The 25,002-nt window shown below is 41.3% G+C and overlaps 1 protein-coding gene and 1 long non-coding RNA gene across 3 annotated transcripts; both read left to right on the forward strand.

Annotated features, from left to right (window-relative positions):
• Positions 1–1,580: 1,580 nt before the first annotated feature.
• LOC115533613 (uncharacterized) lies at positions 1,581–5,927 on the forward strand. The gene is made up of 3 exons (XR_003974219.1): positions 1,581–2,372; positions 2,728–2,750; positions 5,709–5,927. It is a non-coding gene; the product is annotated as an uncharacterized LOC115533613 (long non-coding RNA).
• A 10-nt stretch (positions 5,928–5,937) lies between these two features.
• Positions 5,938–24,900, forward strand: LOC115531128 (uncharacterized). 2 transcript variants are annotated; one of them, XM_030340234.1, is made up of 18 exons: positions 5,938–5,974; positions 13,057–13,082; positions 14,484–14,511; positions 15,337–15,362; positions 16,241–16,271; positions 17,083–17,105; positions 17,241–17,277; positions 17,563–17,585; positions 17,717–17,753; positions 19,607–19,632; positions 19,770–19,800; positions 21,229–21,251; positions 21,383–21,419; positions 21,810–21,832; positions 21,969–21,999; positions 23,363–23,424; positions 23,680–23,737; positions 24,467–24,900. In XM_030340234.1, exons 1-18 carry the CDS (start codon positions 5,950–5,952, stop codon positions 24,676–24,678), a joined length of 759 nt encoding a protein of 252 aa, XP_030196094.1. In that variant the 5' UTR covers positions 5,938–5,949; the 3' UTR covers positions 24,679–24,900. The 2 variants fall into 2 exon arrangements, 1 of the variants encoding a protein (XP_030196094.1); XR_003973851.1 differs by lacking the exons at positions 5,938–5,974; positions 13,057–13,082; positions 14,484–14,511; ... (12 more) ...; positions 23,363–23,424; positions 23,680–23,737 and adding an exon at positions 23,825–23,944 and having other exon boundaries at positions 24,467–24,532.
• Positions 24,901–25,002: the final 102 nt, after the last annotated feature.

Genomic DNA, 25,002 nt, shown 5'->3' on the forward strand with positions numbered 1-25,002 from the left:
GTTCTTCTGTGTAGAGGCTAATTCAGAGTGGAAACCATGATTAAACTAACATGAATCATGTTACATTAAACTAACATGTATCATGGTTGGATTCAACTAACATGAATCAGGGTTATGCTGAATGATGTGACTGCTGTCCTGACATGTTGATGTGTTGTTTCTCTCTACAGAATGGGAAAAACAAATAAATGAGATGGTAAGTGTTATTACTGGTTTGATACAGAACACAATAACATGTGTGACCCTAGCTGGCAGTGGTGGAGTTATTAGATGATGACCAGAGGCGGATTAACACCCAGGCTAGCCTCGGCTGAGCCTAGGGGCCCAGGTGTGCAAGGGGCCCTGGATTGGCCAGACTATTTTCAATTTTACTTAAAATAAAAAAAGACTTGACCCCTATTGGCCCATAACAAGAACCATTAAAAAGTGAAGCAGCTGATTGGCTAGATATGTGGGCCATGTCATGTGACCAGGTTCATAAAGTCAGTTTGGTTGCAAAGGAATACGTCACGTCTGCTGGACGGCAAAGAGGCAGAATGTCTGAAAAGCGAAAAGCACAAGTGTTTCCATTTGTCGATATATAGCACTCTGACTGTTTATAACTTTGCCTGTGGCCAATGCCAGCAGGGGGCGCTCCTTTTGAAAATTGGTGCTAGTTACAGAAAGACTGAGATCCACAATGGGCCAAAACAGACTGAATCTCCTGTCTCTGATCTGTCCGTTGAGAGCGATATTCTGCGCAAACTGGATTTTACCAGCCTCATTAAGGAGTTCTCTGTCGGTCGGTCGGTCCCCAGAAATACGTGGTCGCAGCAGCTATGGGGAACTCACACTTGTTTCTGTATCAATACTGTTTTAGTGAAGGCCGTCTCAATGTGTGTGTGTGTGTGTGTGTGTGTGTGTGTGTGTGTGTGTGTGTGTGTGTGTGTGTGTGTGTGTGTGTGTGTGTGTGTGTGTGTGTGTGTGTGTGTGTGTGTGTGTGTGTGTGTGTGCCAGTGCTCCCCGAGTGTGTGCGTGAGGGCCATGATATATTCCTCTGTTTACACATGGCACTAAATTTAGTTTTGTCTGCGTGATCAGTAAGGGGGCCTCACAAAGTAGAAGCCTAGGGGCCAATGACCACCTTAATCCACCACTGATGATGACATGTAATCAACCCAATGTTAATTTTTTGATTCACATTTTTATTTTATTTACAAAGGAAACACGGGATCAGGTGTGGGAGTGTTGGGGTAAGTTCTTATTCCACATGTTTCACTTTGTTAATCAGTAACAGATCATTTATTAATATCCAGACATTGGCAAGTATTACTAACTCACACCAAGTCAAATGATATCGCTGTGATTCAAAACATTTCATCTAATTGTACCAGAGAGTCAGAGCCTACCTAGCAGAGGGACCAGAGTGGCAGACCTACTGAACAACATCCTCTAGATATTAGATTATAGGATGGAGCTATCCATGTATATAAGACACTACTCTCATAGCTGGGGCGATCAGGCCAGCATAACGTCAGCTCAGTGGCGTTTATAACGTAGCTCACTGAGTCGTCATGACAACACAGAGCAGGGACAAAGGGTAGAAAGACTTCTGTCCTTGTTTGACCACGATAATGGCAGCCGTCTCCCTACACGTATTCAGTCTGTCAAGATGTTCTTCTGTGTAGAGGCTAATTCAGAGTGGAAACCAGGAACTGATTCAGCTGATTATACATGATTAGAATATATGGAGCAGTTCATAATAATAGGATGGATACGTTTCATAATATCAATCATAGTCCTGGGAGGTAAGCGTTACATTAAGCTTATTCAACTCATTCAACTAACATGCATCATGGTTACATTAAACTTACATGTATCATGGTTATAACCATGATGTTAGTTTAATCTATAGATTTTAATAACATGTATCATGGTTATAACCATGATGTTAGTTTAATCTATAGATTTAAAGAACATGTATCATGGTTATAACCACGATGTTAGTTTAATCTATAGATTTTAATAACATGTATCATGGTTATAACCTGACCCTAAACAGACGGGAATGGAGATCCTTTGTTGCTGCCCTACATGCCAGTAGGCATAAAGGGCAGTCAGTAAGAACCATGGTGACATTAGACTAACTAATGATAGTGACTGCTGTCCTGACATGTTACTGTATTGTTTATCTCTATATAGCATTGATGAAACAACTTGAAGAGGTAAGTGTTATTACTGGTTTGATACAGAACACAATAATATCTGTGACCCTAGCTGGCAGTGATGGAGTTATTAGATGATGACCTTGTAATGAACCCAATGTTGATATTTTATTTACATTTTTATTTTATAGAAGAAGAAAACACAGAAACAGGAGAGGAAGTTTGATGGTAAGTTTTTATTCCACATGTTTCACTTTCGAAATGAGTAGCAGATAACTTAGATAGAATATATTGAGCAGTTCGTAATAATAGGATCCATATCTTTCATAATATCAATCATAGTCCTAGGAGGTAAGGGTTAGATTAAACTCTGACATGTAGTATCATGGTTACTTTAAACTCTATCATGTATCATGATAACATTAAACTACTGACATGCATTGTGTTTAGATTGAACTAACATGTATCATGAGACATTAAACTAACATGTATCATGTTACATTAAACTAACATGTATCAGGGTTATGCTGAATGATATTGACTGCTGTCCTGACATGTTACTATATTGTTTATCTCTATACAGAATTGAATGATCTATATTGGGAGGTAAGTGTTATTGCTTGTTTGATACAGAGCACAACAATATGTGTGAAGGTTCAAGGAGTTTAATTGTCATTGTAGTACACAACGAAATACAGGTATGCCGTCTCTAGCAGCAGTTTAAGTTCGCGCACACACACACACACACACACACACACACACACACACACACACACACACACACACACACACACACACACACACACACACACACACACACACACACACACACACACACACACACACATCACCCTGTACATATTGTGCCCATCAAGTCCAGTCTGTTGTGTGTGTGTGTGTGGAGGGGCGGGGCGGGGGGGTTGTGGGGGTCTGAAGCTACTGCTCCTGGAGGAGAGTTGTCCTTAGTTCTTTATTAGGGGGTTGAGGGGGTGATGGAGGCTACAGCTCTTGGGAAAAAGCTGTTCCTCAGTCTTGTGGTGCGGGCCTGCAGTGTGCGGTACCTTTTCCCTGATGGGAGGGGGACAAACAAGGTGTCTCCAGGGTGAGTTTTATCTGTGCTGATTGACCTTGCCTTCCTCTTCCGGCGGTCAGCACACACAGAGTCCCGGCCTGGGAGCTCAGCTCCTATGATCTTTTTTGCTGACCTAACCACCCTGGCCAAGTCCCTCCTGCTCTCCGCTGTGCAGCCTGCATACCACACACTGCAGCCCTGGCAGAGGATGCTCTCAATTGTGCTCCTATCAAAGTGAATGAGCCGGTGTGAAGATAAACCAGCCTGTTGGAGCTTCAGTAGAAAGAAGAGCCTCTTCTGGGCCCTCTTTACAAGGTTGGAGATGTTAGTAGCCCATGTTAGGTCCTTGGTGTTGTACGTCCACAGGAATTGAACAGAGTCCACCCTCCCCACTTCTTCCCTTTTGATGGTAATTGGGGTCTGCGTGGTCCTCTTGGACCTCCTAAAGTCCACACACCACTCTGCCATGTGTTGGACCTCCTGCCTATAATGGCACTCATTGTGGTCACCAATGAGCCCCCCCACAGTGGTGTCATCAACACATTTGATTATGGTGTTGGTTGAATGGATGGGTACGCAGTCATGGTGAAGAGGGTGTAGAGGGCTGGGCTGAGTACACACCCCTGGGGCGCACCGGTGTTCAAGGTTATAGTTGAGGATGTCAGGTCCCCTACTCTGACATTCTGCGGTCTGTTTGAAACAAAGTCCAGGATCCATGAGCAGAGTGAGGTGGGGAGACCAAGATGAATGAGTTTGAGGACCAGTTTATGGGGGATTGTGGTGTTGAAGGCAGAGCTGAAGTCCACAAAGAGCATCCTTACAGATGTGTTGGGGTACTCCAGGGGGGACAGGGCTGTGTGGAGTGCGATGGAGACAGCGTCCTCTGTGGATCTGTTTGCCTGATGGGCAAACTGGTGGCTGGTGGCTGGCAGGTAATGGCAGATTCTTTGGGGATAGGGACGATGGTAGTGGATTTAAGTTGATATTTCGACAGCGCTTTTGCAGTCTCCGATGAGACGGATGCATGCCCACATGAATTTCAAACTTCAAACGGCTCAGTTTATGGCCAAATAATATGGCCTAATTCACACGTGGAATAGCGTTTTCTTCCACAACTTCAGAAATACTGAGTCCTCAAATAAATGTTGGCAAAGAAAACTTAACACACATGTGATATGCGGTAACTGTGGTTCTATTTAATGATATACATACATAATAAACATACATAAATACATTAATAAACATTGTTTCTTATCAGTATCATATGCATTATTGTTATCGCCTTGTGTTCCTAATATGCATGTGTCCTCCCGTTAATATATATTGCCATGGACTGTATTATGTGTTACGTGTTTAGTTTGCGTGTGTTTAAACAGATGGACGCACATACGCGCACCCGCATTCATTAATTATTTTACATATACACAAACGCGCGCGCATTCCTTCAATCTTTTAACACTCACTCGCGGTAAAACAATGTTTTCTCACGATCAAATACTCATCAATCCTAAAAGTTATGGGCTTGTACACGATGTCTGTGTCAAGAAAATATGTGTTTGCTGTACGGTGTTTGCAGATGCATTGATTTAAAAGTACAACTTATTACCACTGTATCAGCTGTTCTTTCCCAAATAATTTACCAAGAATGTGTGGCTAGGTAGATGAAAGAAGCTAAGTGTATGCGCGAGGTGCACAAGCAACATTATGCATGCGCCCTTAAAATAGCATCTGGACAACGCGCCACCGACTTTAAACCAGGTTTGTGGCGGAATTGTTTTCTGAAATTGCAAAATATCACCAGGGAATGTTTGCGCCAGAACACGCCGCCTCCTTTCGCCGAACCACCCCTTGGGGCGCAAGATCATTCCCTAATTTAACAACGTGTGGCGCAGGAGGGAAAAGAACACTCTGCACCAGTTGCAAACTAGCAACAACCCATGCGTCAGTGTAGAAAGTCAATTGCGCTGGGTACACGATAGGGCCTCGGGTGTGTTACAGCTCCTGCTGCCGCACCAGAGACACGCCTCCACAATCCCCTGCACAACCATCCAGAGCGAGGTCATCACACTGGTCTTATATTTTATTTTATTTGTCAGTTATACTTTTGTTGACTTTCCACATGCTCCTGGGGTCCGTGTTTTCAAAGTGACCCTTAATGCGCTGTCTGTACTTGCCTTTGGCCTCTTTAATGCCCTTTTTTAGGTCTCGTCAGGCAGTTCTATAGCCCAGCATTTCACCCGACCTGAAGGGAGTATCTCTCACCCCAAGCAGCGACCTGACATTACCGTCAAACCAGGGTTTCTGATCAGGGAACACCTTGATGGTTCTGGTGCGCAGTACTGTCTCGGTGCAAAACTGAATGTAGTCCAGGACGTTAGAGGTGTACTCCTCCAAGTTGGCTCCCTGCGAAAATACCTCCCATACTGTGCTCTCAAAACAGACCTGTAGCGATGTAACAGCTTCCTCACTCCATACCTGTACTCTCATCACAGCTGGTTTGGTTCTACAGCAACTGGTTTATAAGATGGAATCAGTGTCAAGGAGATATGATCTGATAATCCGAGGTGTGGGGGTGGTGCAGCTTTATATGCCCTCTGTATATTTGTATACAGAGGGCAGTTTTGGTAATACTTTCTTGGTAATACTGTCTACCTGGCAGTGGTGATGAACCCTTAATGATGAACCCAATGTTGATATTTTATTTACATTTTTATCTTATAGAAAGTGGAAACAATGGACCTGGTTTGGGAGTTCACTGGTAAGTTCTTATTCCACGTGTTTCACTTTGTAAATGAGTAACAGATCATTTATTAATATCCAGTGATTTGAAAGGGTTGCTGACTCACACCAAGTCAGATGATATCGCTGTGATTCAAAACATTTCTGGGGCAATGTGGCCAGCATAACGTCAGCTCAGTGGCGTTTATAAAGTAGCTCACTGAGTCGTCATGACAACACAGAGCAAGGACCAAGGGTAGAAAGGGCGTTTCACTCCTTTAGTTCGTAGACTCGGTCCGATTCAGGGTGAAAGGTGAGGCTTTGTTACATTTTAATTTGGTTCAGTCAGCGTTCAAACTGGACTCTGATAGGCCGACCGTATTTTAAACCAACGCCTCGTGGTCGGCGGGTCGCTCGTCTGTTGGACAGAACCTCAGAGGGAAACTCACAACGCCTCCTAGTTGAGGACAATATCAATGGAGAAACTTTGTGCGATCTTGAGTTTTTCATTTTGCTTCAGTGTTCCTACAAGTTAAAAATCATTTGGCGGAGCTTCCACCACTCTTTAACTGAGTAATTAAAACAAGTAATCCATGACACACAATTTTATGAGCCACAAAATGTCTTTACATATTCTTCAGGCCATATCTATATGACTGCTTTCCCCTCCTTATTGCACCACTTCTGACTCACTTTAATCGCAAAAAGTTTTTATATTTCCTCTGTGTGGAAAAAGTGCATATCCCACCCACAAGGCATTCTGTGTCTTGTGGGTGGGATATAGTTGACTGCGGTCAAGCCGGTCGCCGTTACATTTGGACTGCACCCATTTTCTATCCTTTATGGCAAATTATTTGAAATGGTTACGGTCGAGCTGACATGGAGAGTAAGCGACTTTTCACATTTGACTACGTCCGGTATCACGCGTTTTCGTGCTCATGCGCACAAACGTTAATCTATTGAATCGTGTCCCAGAGCACGTTTGGGAGAGAGCGAGAGAGAGAGAGAGACAGGCTTCAAAATGGGTGTGCGCAGATAGTACAGTGCACCCTCTAGTTATATACATGTCAATATTTCCATTTTTGCATTTTTGAAGCAGACCTCCTCAAAAACTGAAAATAAATAAAAATAACCTTGCTCCACATGACAAAATGTAAACCAATGCATTCCGTTTTTCAGACGAGAGAGAGAGAGAGAGAGTGTGCGCAGACAGTACAGTGCACCCTCTAGTTATATATATGTCAATATTTCATAATTTTTAAGCAGACCTCCTCAAAAACTGAAACGAACGTGCTCCACAGAACGCGCGTTTCTCAGACAATTATCATGATCCACAGAACGAAACGTGTCAAAACAATAAATGCATCAAAGGGTAAATCTAGTGTACTATTTCGTTCTGCAACACAGAACGAAATTTAAACCATTGCCTTTCAATTGGGATATTTTCTTCGACCACAGAAGGGGTGTGCGCAGATTGTACAGTGCACCTTCTACTTATCTATGTCTCAAAACATCAATTGCATCAAAGGGTAAATGTAGTGTACTAGGGATACTTTGATTTTTAAGCAGACCTCCTCAAAAACCTTTCGTTCTCACACTCACGGAAAGTAATCTATTGAATCGTGTCCCAGAGCAGATTGTCTGACATTATTCGTACTGAACAGAACGAAATGTAAACCCATGCATTGTGGATTGGAGCGTTTTTCAGAATATACGCATATACAGGTATACTATATATATATATATATTAGTGGTGGGCATAGATTTTTTTTTTTAATCTAGATTAATTCCCAAATTAATCTAGATTAATCTAGATTAAAACGGCAAAAAAATCTGTTCGTTTACCTTGACAGCGGTGAATTATACTGGGCAATGGTGATGTATCAAATATAAATCACCGCCGGAAGCTGTGAAGTGCCCATGCAAGTGAACGGAGCATAAACAAAAATAATTGACAGCTGAACGTTGGGAAGGCCCATATGCAAGTGAATGGAGCAGTCTACAGCATTGAGAAGAGCCGTGTACATGATAATGTAAGGTTTAGAAGTTAAATATTTGAAAGTTGTAGAATAAATTAATATAATTTATATTGGAGTTAATTTGCTAGAAATGTACTTAAAAATTTTAGTCAGTTAATCATTTACATATTTATGTTACACAATTATTACATATTTACATGTTTACATATTTAACACAGTCAGGATATTCTGTTGAATCTGCCTCTCTGATTCCCTCACGTTTACCTCAGTCTAAATTCTAGCTTCTGATTGGTTAGTTCAGTCACGTGATGGGTCCGAACAAGGAAGTGTTTGAAAATAGATTAACGGCGATATTTTTTTTATCGCGCGATAAAAGTTTTGCGTTAACGCAGCCGTTAGCGCCGATAACGGCCCACCACTAATATATATATATATATATATATATATATATATATATATATATATATATATATATATATATATAGTATAGTATATATATAATAGTATATATGTATATATGCCCATCAGTTACTTGGCTCCGCAGTGCAACAGTGTCCCTCTCTATGGCTCCCTCTCTCTCTTTTCCACTGTGTTTCGAGAATTCATATCAATATAACAAGAAAGGATGTAATGATAACGGAAAATAGAAAGAAAATAAAGGCTCCATTGTCATAATAACTTCAACATAATTAAATAAAAGCGTGTAACGAGGAAATGAGATGATCTAGTTCTGGGCCGGCAGAGGCTGAATTCTAACCAAATTCGGCCCATAACCTTATTCTTTACATCGTTTTTATATTATGAATATTTTAGTATTGTCTGGCATACCTGAACCACACTTAGGCCTACACATTGGTGGAAGTGCAGATGGCTACAGATCTTGTTATAGATAATTGAATAAAAGCTACATGTCTGATTATAATATTATAACTAAATAATTTTATATTTATTTATAATATATATTCTAATATTTAATTAATTCAATATTAAACCGATGCATTTCAATCTGAGGATTAGGATTAAGGTTAGGGTCTGGTGATTCTTTTCGACTTCAGAAGGGGGGGCGGGGTGCGCAGTGCATGCTCTATATAGATATTGTTATAACGATAATTGAATAAAAGCTACATGGTCTACTTATAATATTATTACTAAATAATTTTATATTTATATTTAAATATAATATATAGCCTATATTTGATTATGTAATTATTCTATTATCTGCAGTTTAGACTTGTAATTAATAAGTTACTTTTTTAATTAACTTTACTCGTTTTTTTTAAATCTTTGTCTGGTGGCTTGTTACGTCACTCAGACACAGTCTATAACCTATTCTTGAAAGCAAAACACCAAGCTCATTGATTTAACGAGGCAGGGTTATTTGAAACAATTAATTAAATATGTGTGAGAGGTCATTCCTTCTCCTGAGTGTGCTTCCTATTTATGTCTAGTGTACACCCCTACTGTCCACAAGAACCCCCCCCGTCTCTTTTATATCAAAGGGGGTCTCAAAGGACGCGTACGCTTCAACCTGTGGCTCCAGCCCTACAGGAAATGCCTCAGCAAGTGCTCCATCTCGTTGCACCTCACCCAGCGGCTCGCTTGCAAGATTTTGGCCTGAAGTTCTTCCCAGACCTATACCCTAACAGTCCAACATGCATATCTGAGAATCAGGCCTCTCTTTAATAATGACAAAAAGTTATGAGAGAAATGCACATTAACTTTTTGTTATCTCATATTCGGCGTGGTGCTGGCTCCTTTTGACCCCAGACTTCAAAAACTTGGCCACAGGCCAGCTGTGTCTACACACCTTAAGCCACACATGTACACCTCCATCCCACAAAAAATGGGGACTAGAAACTAATCTCTATTTTATGTACATTTACTCTGCTGTTGGAGGTCACGCCCCCTTTTCAGCCTTTTCGAGATAGCTAGGGATGCCAAAATGTATATAAGCACATTTCCCGGGGTCCCGAGAACGACGTATCAGAGATTTGGAGCTTTAGCCCTTAGAGAAAAAAAGTTTTCCCAAATGGACTGTTATTTGGACAAAGCCACTCAGAAGAACAGCCTGCACGACCTAGTGGTTCAGAATGTGGTGGAAAGACATGTGGTGGGGTTGATGTTTCGTGTTGGGGTTAGGGCTAGGGTTAGGGTTAGGAATAGGGTTAGGGTTAGGGTCGGCTTTTTCCCATGGACCCACAATTTTCACAGGGTAATCCCAAAATGCAACCCTGGTTGAAGGTCTAATGGACAAGTATCGATCACTTGTCAACTAATTTAGATACATTTCTAGCAACGGCTTGTTGCCAATGCGTTTCAATGAAGTCATGTTGATTACAAAAGAGACGTATTAATTACAATTCTAAACTGTGGGAAATAGACCGATATGGAGGCGATATAGAGCGGGCACTGTGCCGCCCTTCTGAAAACGATGTAAAAAAAAAAAGGTTATAGGCCGATTTCGGTTAGAATTCATCCTCTGCAGAAACCACAACTAGATCGTCTCATTTCCTCGCTACACGCTTTCATTTAATTATATTTAAGTTATTTGGACCATGGAGCCTTTATTTTCTTGCCGTTATCATTGCATCCTTTCTCGTTATATCGATATGAATTCTCGATGGTCGCTATGCAACACACTTTAGCGTCCCTCCGAGAGAAGGCTCCGATAGAGCGGTTCGCCGGCAATTTATCCTATGGAGCAGTTCACTCGCCGTGTGCCTAAGCTTTCGTTAGAGTGCATCGGCATGCCTTGTGCAAATGTTTTTTTATTGATAACAACATTGGCATATACTGATCAAAGCAGGAAGATAAGAAAAAAAAGCCTATAGTGCAATTAAACGATGAACATACAAACATACTGTCTTGAACATAGCAGTCAGGCTACTGCTTCTTTGTTTTGAGCCAAAGAAAAAAAAAAATATTTATTTATTTTTTCAAAATATGAATTTGCGTTAATCGCGCGATAAAAAAATTAACGCCGTTAAAATTGGTTTGTGTTAACGCCGTTAATAACGCGTTTAACTGACAGCCCTAATATATATGTTATGTATATATATATACCTATTCTGAGAAACGCTCCAATCCAAAATGCATGGGTTTACATTTCGTTGTGTGCAGTACGAATAATGTCGGACGATCGTGCTCTGGAACACGATTCAATAGAAAATAGTCTGCTTAAAAGATCGGAAATATTGACACATATATAACTAGAGGGTGCACTGTACTGTCTGCTAACACTCTCTCTCTCTCTCTCTCCCATCCGAAAATTGCTCCCATTCAAAATGCATTGGTTTACATTTCGTTCTGTGTAGCACGGAAACATTGGAGAAACGCTCCCATTCAAAATGCATTGGAGTACATTTCGTACTGTGTAGCATGGACACATCAGAGAAACACTCCCATTCAGAATGCATTGATTTACATTTCTCTCTCTCTCTCTCTCTCTCTCTCTCTCTCTCTCTCTCTCTCTCTCTCTCTCTCTCTCTCTCTCTCTCTCTCTCTCTCTCTCTCTCTCTCTCTCCCTCTCTCTCCCCATCTCTCTCTCTCTCGTTTCGTATTGTGGAGCACTTTAATTGTCTGTTATATAACATATATCATACATATAACTAGAGGGTGCACTGTACTATCTGCGCACACCCCTTCTAAAGCCTCTCTCTCTCTCTCTCTCTCTCTCTCTCTCTCCCTCCCTCTCTCTCTCTCTCTCTCCCTCCCTCTCTCTCCTTCTCTCTCTCCCTCTCTCTCTTTCTCTCTCTCTCGTTTCGTATTGTGGAGCACTTTAATTGTCTGAGAAACGCGCGTTCTGTGGAGCACGTTCGTTTCAGTTTTTGAGGAGGTCTGCTTAAAAAATCAGAAATATTGACATATATATAACTAGAGGGTGCACTGTACTATCTGCGCACACTCTCTCGTCTGAAAAACGCTCCCATTCAGAATGCATTGGTTTACATTTCGTTCTGTGTAGCACGAAAAAAGTCGGACAATCGTGCTCTGGGACACGATTCAATAGATTAACGTTTGCGCGCATTAGCACGAAATCGCGTGATACCGAGTTGAACAGTTTATACAGAAACCGCTCTGCCTACACAATGACAAAAAATCAAGCATGTTATAGACGGGTCTGAGCGCGTTAAAAACCTAAAGCAAACCAATCAGAGTTCACTTGGAAGCGGACATAGAACCCCGTTTTCAAGCAGACCACAGTTTTATTGTTCTGTGCAAACTAGAGAGGAGAAAAGAATAAAGAAAGAAAAAAGTAATACCGTTTGCTGCCCTCACTAGTTTTTATCTTGCAGTCTACTTTGCTCACTGAAGGGGGGGGATGGGTTACTGTTTGATGCTATATCCACATTTGAGTTTCCACATCAGAGTTAGTCTGTTTAATGTAGAATCACAGAAACCCCCAGACTCATTTAAAATACAGAGACCCCAAGCACCAGGACAGCGTCTGTACACCAAGAGAACAGAACCGCTTTGGTCCACGAGGACGCTTCAGAACCCCCACGGGAGAGCGCTCCGAGAGCCGCTCTGAGAGCCGCTCCAAGAGCCGCTCCGAGAGCCGCTCTGAGAGCCGCTCAGAGCCGCTCAGAGAGCCGCTCCGAGAGAGCCACTCCGAGAGAGCCGCTCAGAGAGCCGCTCTGAGAGAGGCGCTCTGAGAGAGCCGCTCCGAGAGCCGCTCCGAGAGAGCCGCTCTGAGAGCCGCTCTGAGAGAGCCGCTCAGAGAGAGCCGCTCTGAGAGAGCCGCTCTGAGAGAGCCGCTCCGAGAGAGCCGCTCTGAGAGAGCCGCTCTCTGAGCGCTGGTGGGCTTGTTATCTTGGTGTGCAGCTGTGCCATTTAAACTTCAAACTGTAAAAAAGGACCTTCAAAGCTTTCTCAACAATGTTGGGGATTTTGTTACGTCTTTTCTTCTGTTGGTGAGCGGTGCTTGATGTTACACGTTACATAAGGTATAGGTTACATTAACATGTTTCATGGTTCGATTAAACTAACATTTATCATGTTACATTAAACTTCAACATGTTTCATGGTTACATTCAACTCTTAACATGTATTAAGATAACATTAAGTTAACATGTATCATGGTAATGCTGAATGATAGTGACTGCTCTCCTGACATGTTGATGTATTGTTTATCTCTATATAGAACGGGATTATAGAAAAAGTCTGAAGGTAAGTGTTATCACTGGTTTGATACAGAACACAATAATATGTGTGACCCTAGCTGGCAGTGGTTTTATTAGATGATGACCTTGTAATGAACCCAATGTTGATATCTTATTTACATTATTATTTAATTGAAAAGAAAACACAGAAATGGAACAAGACGTTAAATGGTAAGTTCTTATTCCACATGCTTTACTTTGTAAATGAGTAATCAGGGTTCCTCAACCTTTTTATCAGGCCCGGTATGCATAATTATCTGGGGGGTTAGGGTTAGGCCGAATACCGTCACACCCCTTGGCCCAAACCCTTAACCCTACCCCTACCCCTTAACCCTACCCTCAACCCTACCCCTACAAAATGGGACGACAACCCTTCAAGACCCAGTTACAGTACGTCATTAGTAGTCGTTGACGGAGATTTGACCTTTATTTAAATTTTATTTTTTGGATCTTTTGATACAATATCTGTCTCTGGAATTTTACTGTACAGTTTGATAGAATGCAACCTTACCATCATGGAAAAACACGGTATGATTAGCAGTGACGGCTGGTAGTGATTTTGGGTGGGCTAACAAATGCATTACATTTATCAATACTTCACAGGGCTCCAGACGCCATGAGGTCACCTTTATATCTCTGTTCATAACTTTCATATAATGTGAATGATTTTTAAACAGTCTTTATTTGAAGCACAATTATAAATAAAAAGAAAAATAAGGTGTTTAAAGTGCTTCACTGAGCTGAAATGGAACATTTTGAACTAAACCATTAAGCAAAATATAACTTTTTTTGTGCTTAAAGTATTAAACAATTAAAAATGTTGACCGGTCTCCCTTTGCGCAAAATGCGGCTGTAGAGGATCACACACTCTTTGGTAGAGACGTCGGTGTCGCCATCAATCATGAAGGACATGTATGTGGCGTTTCCGACGTCCGGAGCTGTCTTTTGATTTAAGGTGTCGCCTATTACCGCAATGAATTGTGCACATGCCATCTCATTGTATGGAGCCAGTTTCCTGCCATAATTCAAACCTGAAAAAAAAAGTTTCAAAGGCTTGTAAGTCTGGGTTTGAAAACTCAACACCTTGTAAAAAAGGTTTTGCAACACTGAAAAAAGAGATTATAACCTGAAAAAAATTCAAACAAAAATTCAAACATCTGTAAACATGATTTTTTTTCACAAACATGTTTTCAAAGTTCAAACAATATCACCAGCGCATTTGCAGAGTTTCAAATCTGGCACTGTTCTAACAGTGTATTTCATTGGTTTATAAAAGACATCAGGAGGTAAGTGTTATTACTGGTTTGATACAGAACACAATAATATGTGTGACCCTAGCTGGCAGTGGGGGAGTTATTAGATGATGACTTTGTAATGAACCCAATGTTGATATTTTATTTGCTTGTAGAAAAAGGAAACACTGCAACTGTTTGTTGGTAAGTACTTATTCCACATGCTTCACTTTGTGAATGAGTAACAGATCATTTATTAATATCAAGTCATTTGCAAGGGTTACGGACTCACACCAAGTCAAATGACATCGCTGTGATTCAAAACATTTCATCTAATTGTACCAGAGAGTCAGAGCCTACCTAGCAGAGGGACCAGAGTGGCAGACCTACTGAACAACATCATCTAGATATTAGATTATAGAATGGAGCTATCCATGTATATAAGACACTACTCTCATAGCTGGGGCGATGTGGCCAGCATAACGTCAGCTCAGTGGCGTTTATAACGTAGCTCACTGAGTCGTCATGACAACACAGAGCAGGGACAAAGGGTAGAAAGACTCCAGTCCTTGTTTGACCACGATAATGGCAGCCGTCTCCCTACACGTATTCAGTCTGTCAAGATGTTCTTCTGTGTAGAGGCTGATTCAGAGTGGAAACCAGGAACTGGTTCAACTGATTCTACATGATTAGAATATATGGAGCAGTTCATAATAATAGGATAGGATGCATATGTTTCATCAACCATACTCCTGGGAGGTAAGGGTTACATTGAACTTACATCTATCGTATTACATTAAACTAACATGAATCATGGTTACATTCAACTAACATGTATCATAGTAACATTAAACTAAGATGTATAATGGTTACATTCAATTAACATGTATCATAGTAACAGTCAACTAACATGTATCATGTTACATTAAACTAACATGTATCATGTTACATTAAACTAACATGTATCAGGGTTATGCTGAATGATGTGACTGCTGTCCTGACATGTTGATGTGTTGTTTCTCTCTATAGATTTTGAAAAACTAATACCTAAGATGGTAAGTGTTATTACTGGTTTGATACAGGACACAATAATATGTGTGAACCTAGCTGGCAGTGGTGGAGTTATTAGATGATGACCAGAGGTGGATTAACACCCAGGCTAGCCTCGGCTGAGCCTAGGGGCCCAGGTGTGCAAGGGGCCCTGGATTGGCCAGACTATTTTCAATTTTATTTATAATAAAAAAAAGACTTGACTCCTATTGGCGCATAACTAGAACCATTAAAAAGTGAAGCAGCTGATTGGCTAGATGTGTGGCCCATGCCATGTGACCAGGTTCATAAAGTCAGTTTGGTTGTAAAGGAATACGTCACGTCTGCTGGACAGCAAAGAGGCAAAACGTCTGAAAAAGACGTGAATATTCATGACTTTGCCTGTGGCCAATGCCAGCAGGGGGCGCTCTTTCTCAAAATTGGCGCTAGATAAAGACGAACTGAGATCCACGATGGGCCAAAACAGACTGAATCACCCGTCTCTGATCTGACCATTGAAAGCGATATTTTGCACAAATTTGATTGTGCCAGCCTCATTAAGGAGTTCTCTGTCGGTCGGTCGGTCGGTCGTTCCACAGAAATATGTCTTTGCGGCAGCATTTGGAAATTCACATTTGTTTCTGTATCTTTCCTGTTTAGTGAAGGCCGTCTCAATGTGTGTGTGTGTGTGCCAGTGCTCCCCGATTGTGTGTGTGCCAATACAATATTCTTAGGACGCTTTTACGCATGGCATTCAATTTAGTTTTTTCTGCGTGATCAGTAATGGGGCCTCGCAAAAATAGTAGCTTAGGGGCCGATGACCACCTTAATCCACCACTGATGATGACCTTGTAATGAACCCAATATTCATATTTTACTCACTTTTTTTTTTTTATTGAAAAAGGAAACACCGGAACTGGAGAGGGAGTGTTACAGTAAGTTCGTATTCCACATGCTTCAGTTTGTAAATGAGTAACAGATCATTTAGTAATATCCAGTGATTTTCAAGGGTTACTACATACTACAGTGTACATTAGTGTTCATTAGTGTTCCTAGTTCATGTACTTTAGGGAGTCAAAGCCAAAGTTCTTTTCCCCCAATTCCTTCTCAACCATGGCTGAGATAACCCCAACTACAGTCTCATTGTAGAAATGCCAGAGACGTCAAAGAACCGACGTGTTATGCGCCATAACACCAACAGCAGAGTGGTTATCAAAATAACAAAGAAGTGTACAACACTTGCGTTACATTGTGTGTATTAACACACACACACACACATGTGGCGCTCGCAGGTTCGTAGCTCATTGCCTCATTGGCGGCCCAAATTCTCTGGGCAGGCAGGGCAGAGAAAGGAGAGGTAACTTGGCCACTTATGACGAGATATGGGGCCACTTTCCAAATCAGCGCGCCTGAGCTTCCATTTTTTCAAAGGCGAGCAGGAAACCTAGGGCTCGTTTTACAGCAAACGCAAGTTTTAGCCACTGGGGGACCATAGGCAGGCTAGGGGAACTCATATTAACCTCAGATATGAGATTTTTATGCCATGGGACCTTTAAACTAACATTTATCATGTTACATTAAACTAACATGCATCATGGTTACATTAAACTAACATGTATCATGATAATATTAAACTCTTGACATGTATCATGTTAGATTAAACTTTAACATGTATCATAGTTACATTAAACTAACTAATGATAGTGACTGCTGTCCTGACTAACTGTATTTTTTATCTCTAAATAGATTTATATTCTCAACTTCTGAAGGTAAGTGTTGTTACTGGATTGATACAGAACACAATAATATGTGTGACCCTAGCTGGCAGTGGTGGAGTTATTAGATGATGACCTTGGAATGAATGAACCAAATGTTTATTTTTTATTTACATTTTTATTTTATAGAAAAAAACAACAACTGAACAGAAGAAGAAGTTGCGGAGTAAGTTCTTATTCCACACGCTTCACTTTGTAAATGAGTAACAGATAACTTAGAATATATTGAGCAGTTCATAATAATAGGATGCATATCTTTCAATATATCAATCATAGTTCTGGGAAGTAAGCGTTACGTTAAACTCTATCATGTATCATGTATCAACATTTATTATATTACATTTAACTCTGAGATGTATCGTGGTTAGATTTAACTAACATGTATCAGGGTTATGCTGAATGATATTGACTGCTGTCCTGACATGTAACTGTGTTGTTTATTTCTAAATAGGATTACGTTCTCTATTTGTGGAGGTAAGTGTTGTTACTGGTTTGATACAGAAAACAATAATATGTGTAAAGCTAGCTGGCAGTGGTCGAGTTATTAGATGATGACCTTGTAATGAACTCAATGTTGATATTTTAATCACATCTTTATCTTCTAGAAAAGGATAGAACTGGAACAGGATTCTCAGTTGACTGGTAAGTTCTTATTCCACATGTTTCACTTTGTAAATGAGTCACAGATCATTTATTAATATCAAGTGATTTGCAAGGGTTACTGACTCTCACACCAAGTAAAATGATATCGCTGTGATTCAATGGAGCTATCCTTGTATATAAGAAACTACTCTCATAGCTGGGGCGATGTGGCCAGCATAACGTCAGCTCAGTGGCGTTCATAACGTAGCTCGCATGATAACACAGAGCAGGGACAAAGGGTAGAATGGCGCTTTCACTCCTTTAGTTCGTAGACTCGGCCCGATTCAGGGTGAAGGTGAGGCTTTGTTACATTTTAATTTGGTTCGGTCAGCGTTCACACTGGACTCTGATAGGCCGACCGTATTGTAAACCAACGCCTCGCGGTCGGCGGGTCGCTCGTCTGTTGGACAGAACCTCCGAGGGAAACTCACAACGCCTCCTAGTTGAGGACAACATCAATGGAGAAACTTTGTGCGGTAGTGGGTTTTTCATTATGCGATGGTGTCCCCACAAATTAATTTTTTTTTGGAGGAACATCCACCATTCCTTAACGGAGTATTTTCAAACAAGTAATCGATGACACACAATTCTATGAGCACAACATTTCTTAACATAATCTTCAGGCCATATCTCGATAACTGAAAAAAAGTTCACGTACACCTGGCTGATTAGGCCTTTTATTATTTCCTGTCTGTTGAAAAAGTGCATATTCCACCACAAGGCATTGTGTGTCAGTTCGCTTCCTATGGTTGACTGCGGTCAAGCCAGCCGCCCCTGAATTTGGAGTGCACCCAAATTCTATCCTTTATGGCAAATTAATTGAAACGTCCACGGCCGAGCTGAGCAAATTTTTACATGTGACTATGTCCTTTTTTCAACACAAGGTGTTAACACAGTTCATACAGAAACCACAGTGCCTACACACTAACACAACATCAAGCATGTTATTGATGGGTCTGATCGCGTTAAAAACCTAAAGCAAACCAAACCTGAGTTCACTTGGAAGCGGACATAGAACCCCGTTTTCAAGCAGACCGCAGTTTATTTGTTGGGACCAAACTAGAGTAGATAAAATTAATACACTTTGCTGCCCTCACTGGTTTTCATCTTGCAGCCTACTTTGCTCACTTAAAAGGGGGGGGGGGTTACCGTTTGATGTTAAAGACCCTAAGCACCAGGACAGCGTCTGTACACCAAGAGTACAGAACCGCTTTGGTCCAGAAGATGACGCTTCAGAACCCCCACGGCAGAGTGCTCCGAGAGCCACTCTGAGAGAGCCGCTCTCTCAGAGCGACTCTCGGATCGGCTCTCTCAGAGCGGCTCTCAGAGCGGCTCTCAGAGCGGCTCTCTCAGAGCGGCGCTCTGAGAGCCGCTCCGAGAGAGCCGCTCCGAGAGAGCCGCTCCGAGAGAGCCGCTCCGAGAGAGCCGCTCCGAGAGAGCCGCTCAGAGAGAGCCGCTCTGAGAGCCGCTCTGATGGCCGCTCAGAGCGCTGGTGGGCTTGTTGTCTGGGTGTGAACTTCAACTTTAAACTTCAAACTGTTAAAAAGGACCTTCAAAGCTTTCTCAACGATGTTGGGCATTTTGTTACGTCTATTATTTTGTGGATGAGTGATGCTTGATGTTACAAGTTACATTAGGTATGGGTTACATTAAAGTCTAACATGATTCATGGTTAGATTTAAACTTTAACATGTTTCATGTTACATTAATCTAACATGTAATATGGTTACATTAAACTTTTAACATTTATCATGGTTAATGTTTTTTTTCATTAAACAAACATCTATCTTGGTTATGCCGAATGATAGTGACTGCTGTCCTGACATGTTTATGTATTGTTTATCTCTGTATAGAACGGATGTACACACAACTTCATATGGTAAGTGCTATTACTGGTTCGATACAGAACATAATAATATCTTTGACCCTAGCTGGCAGTGTTGGAGTTATTAGATGATGGCCTTGTAATGAACCCAATGTTGATATTTTATTTACGCTTATATTTTATTGAAAAAGGAAACAAAGGACCTGAACAGGAGGTTAACTGGTAAGTTCTTATTCCACATGTTTCACTTTGTAAATGAGTAACAGATCATTTATTAATATCCAGTGATTTGTAAGGGTTACTGACTCAGACCAGGTCTAATGATATCGCTGTGATTCAAAACATTTAATCTAATTGTACCAGAGAGTCAGAGCCTACCTAGCAGAGGGACCAGAGTGGCAGACCTACTGAACAACATCATCTAGATATTAGATTATAGAATGGAGCTATCCATGTTTATTATACAGCTCTTCTCAATGCTGTGGAACGCTCAGTTCACTTGCATGGGCCTTCCCGACTTCTGGCGGCCAATTATTTTTTGACAATTATTTTTGACATTCGGCACAATAAGCATATTGTGCCGAATGTCAATAGCAGAGGCGTGATTTTCTTTCAGTGACTTTATTTTATCGCTCCAAGAGTACACCAAGACTTAACCAAGAACCTGACATTGACTAACCAAAATCACTAGCCGTCTTTCCCACCGTTGGACTCTCAATCCTCTTTAAAGCAAAGGATGATGGGAAAACATCAGCAACCAATAGCAGTGGTTTAAACAATACAACAAACATCGCCCCAGCGCTACAATATAATGACCGCTGCAAAGGAAAGTGGATTTATTTGCCTCCAATTCACGTCTGTCGTATCACTCCGCAAATAGTCCGATAACTTATCAACCCCAGCGTTCTCGGTTTCTAAGCGACGACAACGTCTGTGGCAGACTCTTTCTCTGCTGATCAACACTACGAATACTGGTAACAAATAAATTGTAAAAACACACCGTGTGAGGTTAGTTTTTCGTTTTGCCAAGTAGTTGTGTAATAAGCGGGATAATTTATAGAAAGTCGCCGGTCATTATCGAAAATAAGCCCCTTCAGGGCGAAGCAAGACATCTACCCTGCGCGTCGGTGTACTGTTCGCCCTGTCGGGGCTTATTTTCTCGATAATGACCGGCGTTCTATACATTATCCCTTACATATAGGTCACTACCTCACAGCTTGGACGATGCGGCCAGCATAACATCAGCTCAGTGGCGTTTATAACGTAGCTCACTGAGTCGTCATGACAACACAGAGCTGGGTCTAAGAGTAGAAAGACTACTGTCCTTGTTTGACCACGATAATGGCAGCCGTCTCCCTACACGTATTCAGTCTGTCAAGATGTTCTTCTGTGTAGAGGCTAATTCAGAGTGGAAACCAGGAACTGGTTCAACTGATTCTACATGATTAGAATATATGGAGCAGTTCATAATAATAGGATGCATATGTTTCATAACATCAATCATATTCCTGGGAGGTAAGGGTTAACTTGTATCATGTTTACATTCAACTGACATGTATCATTGTTACATTCATCTCACATGTATCATGGTTATGCTGAATGATATTGGCTGCTGCCTGACATGTTACTGTATTGTTTATCTCTATATAGAATTGATTGATCAACTTCATGACGTAAGTGTTATTACTGGTTTGATACAGAACACAATAATATGTGTGACCCTAGCTGGCAGTGGTGGAGTTATTAGATGATGACCTTGTAATTAACCCAATGTTGATATTTTATTCACATTTTTATTTTATAGAAAATGTTAACACCGAAACAGAAGTGGAAGTTAAATGGTAAGTTCTTTTTTCACATGTTTCACTTTGTGAATGAGTAACAGATAACCTAGATAGAATATATTTGAGCAGTTCATAATAATAGGATGCATACCTTTTATAATATCAATCATAGTCCTGGGAGGTAAGCTTTACATTAAACTAACATGTATCATGGTGACATTCAACTCTTAGCATGTATCATGGTTACATTAACCTAACATTTATCACATTACATTAAACTAACGTGTATCATGTTACATTAAACTAACATGTATCATGGTCACATTAAACTAACATGTATCATGGTTACAATAAACTAACAAGTATTATGATTATGCTGATTATGATTATGCTGAATGATATTGGCTGCTGTCCTGACATGTTACTGTATTGTTTATCACTATATAGGATTTATTCATCGACTTCTGAAGGTAAGTGTTATTACTGGTTTGATACAGAACACAATAATATGTGTGACCCTAGCTGGCAGTGGTGGAGTCATTAGATGATGACCTTGTAATGAACCCAATGTCGATATTTTATTTACATTTTTATTTAATTTATAAGGATACAGAGGATCTTGAGATGGCGTTTGTTGGTAAGTTCTTATTCCACATGTTTCACTTTGTAAATGAGTCACAGATCATTTATTAATATCCAGTGATTTGCAAGGGTTACTGACTCCCACCAAGTCAAATGATATCGCTGTGATTCAAAACATTTAATCTAATTGTACCAGAGAGTCAGAGCCTACCTAGCAGAGGGACCAGAGTGGCAGACCTACTGAACAACATCATCTAGATATTAGATTATAGAATGGAGCTATCCATGTATATAAGACACTACTCTCATAGCTGGGGCGATGTGGCCAGCATAACGTCAGCTCAGTGGCGTTTATAACGTAGCTCACTGAGTCGTCATGACAACACAGAGCAGGGACAAAGGGTAGAAATGGCGCTTTCACTCCTTTAGTTCGTAGACTCGGTCCGATTCAGGGTGAAGGTGAGGCTTTGTTTCATTTTCATTTGGTTCGGTCAGCGTTCACACTGGACTCTGATAGGCCGACCGTGTTGTAAACCAACGCCTCGTGGTCGGGCTGGTCGCTCATCTGTTGGACAGAACCTCCGAGGGAAACTCCCAACGCCTCCTAGTTGAGGACGACATCAATGGAGCAACTTCGTGCGGTCTTGGGTTTTTCATTCTGATTTGGTCTACAAATTAAAAATAATTTGGAGGAACTTCCGCCATTCTTTAACTGAATAATAGACAAACAAGTAATTGGTGACTCACACTTTCACCACAGAATCCCTTTATATAATCTTGAGACCATCAGGGCTAAAGGCATCAGCCTTATAGAGGGTCGCCGGGGCATCCCAGCCCTCAAAGGATAAAATAAAATACTATGAATAATACAATTCATCGGGCGCCCTTCCCCATGTTCTGCCTTGAGGTAACAAATTAACAAATAAAGAAAGAAAAGAAATTAATACACTTTGCTACCCTTACAGGTTTTCATCTTGTGGCCTACTTTGTCCACTGAAGGTGTGGGGGGGGGGGGGGTTACTGTTTGATGCTGAAAATCCCCAGACTCATTTGAAGTGCAGAGACCCCAAACACCAGGACAGCGTCTGGACACCAAGAGTACAGAACTCTCTCAGAGCTGCTCCGAGAGATCTGCTCTGACTGTGAAAATGTACTTTGACAGCTTTTTCAAAGTTGTTGGACATTTTGTTACATCTATGTTTGATCGTCTTTGTTGATGAGTGCTACCACCCTGGGACAGCGGCCAAAGTTGAGAGCGAGAGGCAGGCTTCAGGCGCGCAATTTAGAAAATGGAAAAAATAGGAGGAGGGGGAAAGGAAAGCCTTCATTTGTGGTGGCTAGCTAGCTGCTCTGCAGCAGCAGCTACTTGTTTTTCTTTGTGATGTTAGGCTAACTTTATCTACTCTATAACCGTCCAGGTGGAGCTGCAGGAGAAGGGACATCTGGTCCCTCATCCACACCTCTCCTCTCTCCGGAGCTTGTACGTTCAACCCATTATTTGTGGTCTCTGTGTCATTAATAATAAACTGCTATTTAGTCTTTACTATTGTAGTTATTATTATTATTGTTATTATTATTGTTGAATGTTACAGTTACACCTTGTTACTAATTAATTGTAGGTCGTAGTCAAATGATATAAAGTGTATTTGTACAGTGCTACCTTATATGTAGTAGAATGACAGAGGACTTAATGCAGTGGTGTAACAGTATGGATGACCTGTGTGTTTGAACACAGCCTGCAGGTCTAGAGACATCCATCCCTCCAGCTCCCTCCAGTGAAACACAGCCTGCAGGTCTAGAGACATCCATCCCTCCAGCTCCCTCCAGTGAAACACAGCCTGCAGGTCTAGAGACATCCATCCCTCCAGCTCCCTCCAGTGAAACACAGCCTGCAGGTCTAGAGACATCCATCCCTCCAGCTCCCTCCAGTGAAACACAGCCTGCAGGTCTAGAGACATCCATCCCTCCAGCTCCCTCCAGTGAAACACAGCCTGCTGAAGGTGAGTTGTGTTAATTATGTTAAAGCTTCAGTTATATAACTAATGACAATATGAACTAATCCAGATTCTATTAAATATCACGATCAGTTCACCCTGTAACTCTGAAATGTTTTGTCCACAAATAGATGCGAGAGAATATATAAGACTATATTAGTGCAACTTAATCCCATCAAAAAATAATTTAAACCAAGATGACCTTTGGACCTTTTTTCACTTGTGCAATTGAACACAGTTATCTATAATCCTGCTCATTGTGTGTGTCTTGTTTTTTGTGTGTGGTTGTGTGGGTTGGTTGTGTTACTGGTTTTAGGGGGTGGTTGTGTGTCTGGTTGAGTCTCTACTTGTGTTGGGTGTTTGTGTTTGAGTCCTGGTTGTGTGGGGTGGTGGTACTGTGTCTGGTTGTGATCTCCACCTGAGAGTACCCAGCTGCAGAGCTGCTCCACTGGGCTTCAGTCTTCAGTGAGTGTTGCTGCATGTGGAGGCTGGCTGTATGTCCTGACTCTCTGCTGCCTTCTCTTCCAGAAACTACACCACTAATGTCCAGTGAATCTCCTGCACCAACCGGGGACCAACAAGAACACACTTCAAGAACAAGTACCCCTGATGTAACTATGGATGGTCATGATGATGACCAGAGTCTGGATGCCCTCGCCTACCGGTCTGGTACTGGACAGCTAGACATTGAGATGGGTCCAGTCCAAACACTGCCCAAAGATCGTAACAGGATTCTTTAATATCGCTGTTAGACCCATGTTTCCTATCGACCGTGATTCACTATTGAAGGGGAATGACATTACAGGAGACAAAGAAACGCAGTTCGAGAAATTCTGGATCAACATGAAAGTGAATCTGATGGTTCAAACTCAGAAACTAGGGGAGGAAATACACCAGTCTGAATCCTTCCTGATGCCAGCTTTCACAGGAGAAGAGGTGTGGTGTGTTTATCATCCTTATTTGATCAAGCCTCACATTATTCTTCTATATGTGGCTCACAGAGCGAAGACAAGCGAGGTGTTAATAAAGTGTGAGGTGTGCTGTGAGGCGTCCTGGGATGTGAT

This window comes from Gadus morhua, chromosome 1, assembly GCF_902167405.1.
Source record: "Gadus morhua chromosome 1, gadMor3.0, whole genome shotgun sequence".
Classification (NCBI taxonomy): domain Eukaryota; kingdom Metazoa; phylum Chordata; class Actinopteri; order Gadiformes; family Gadidae; genus Gadus; species Gadus morhua.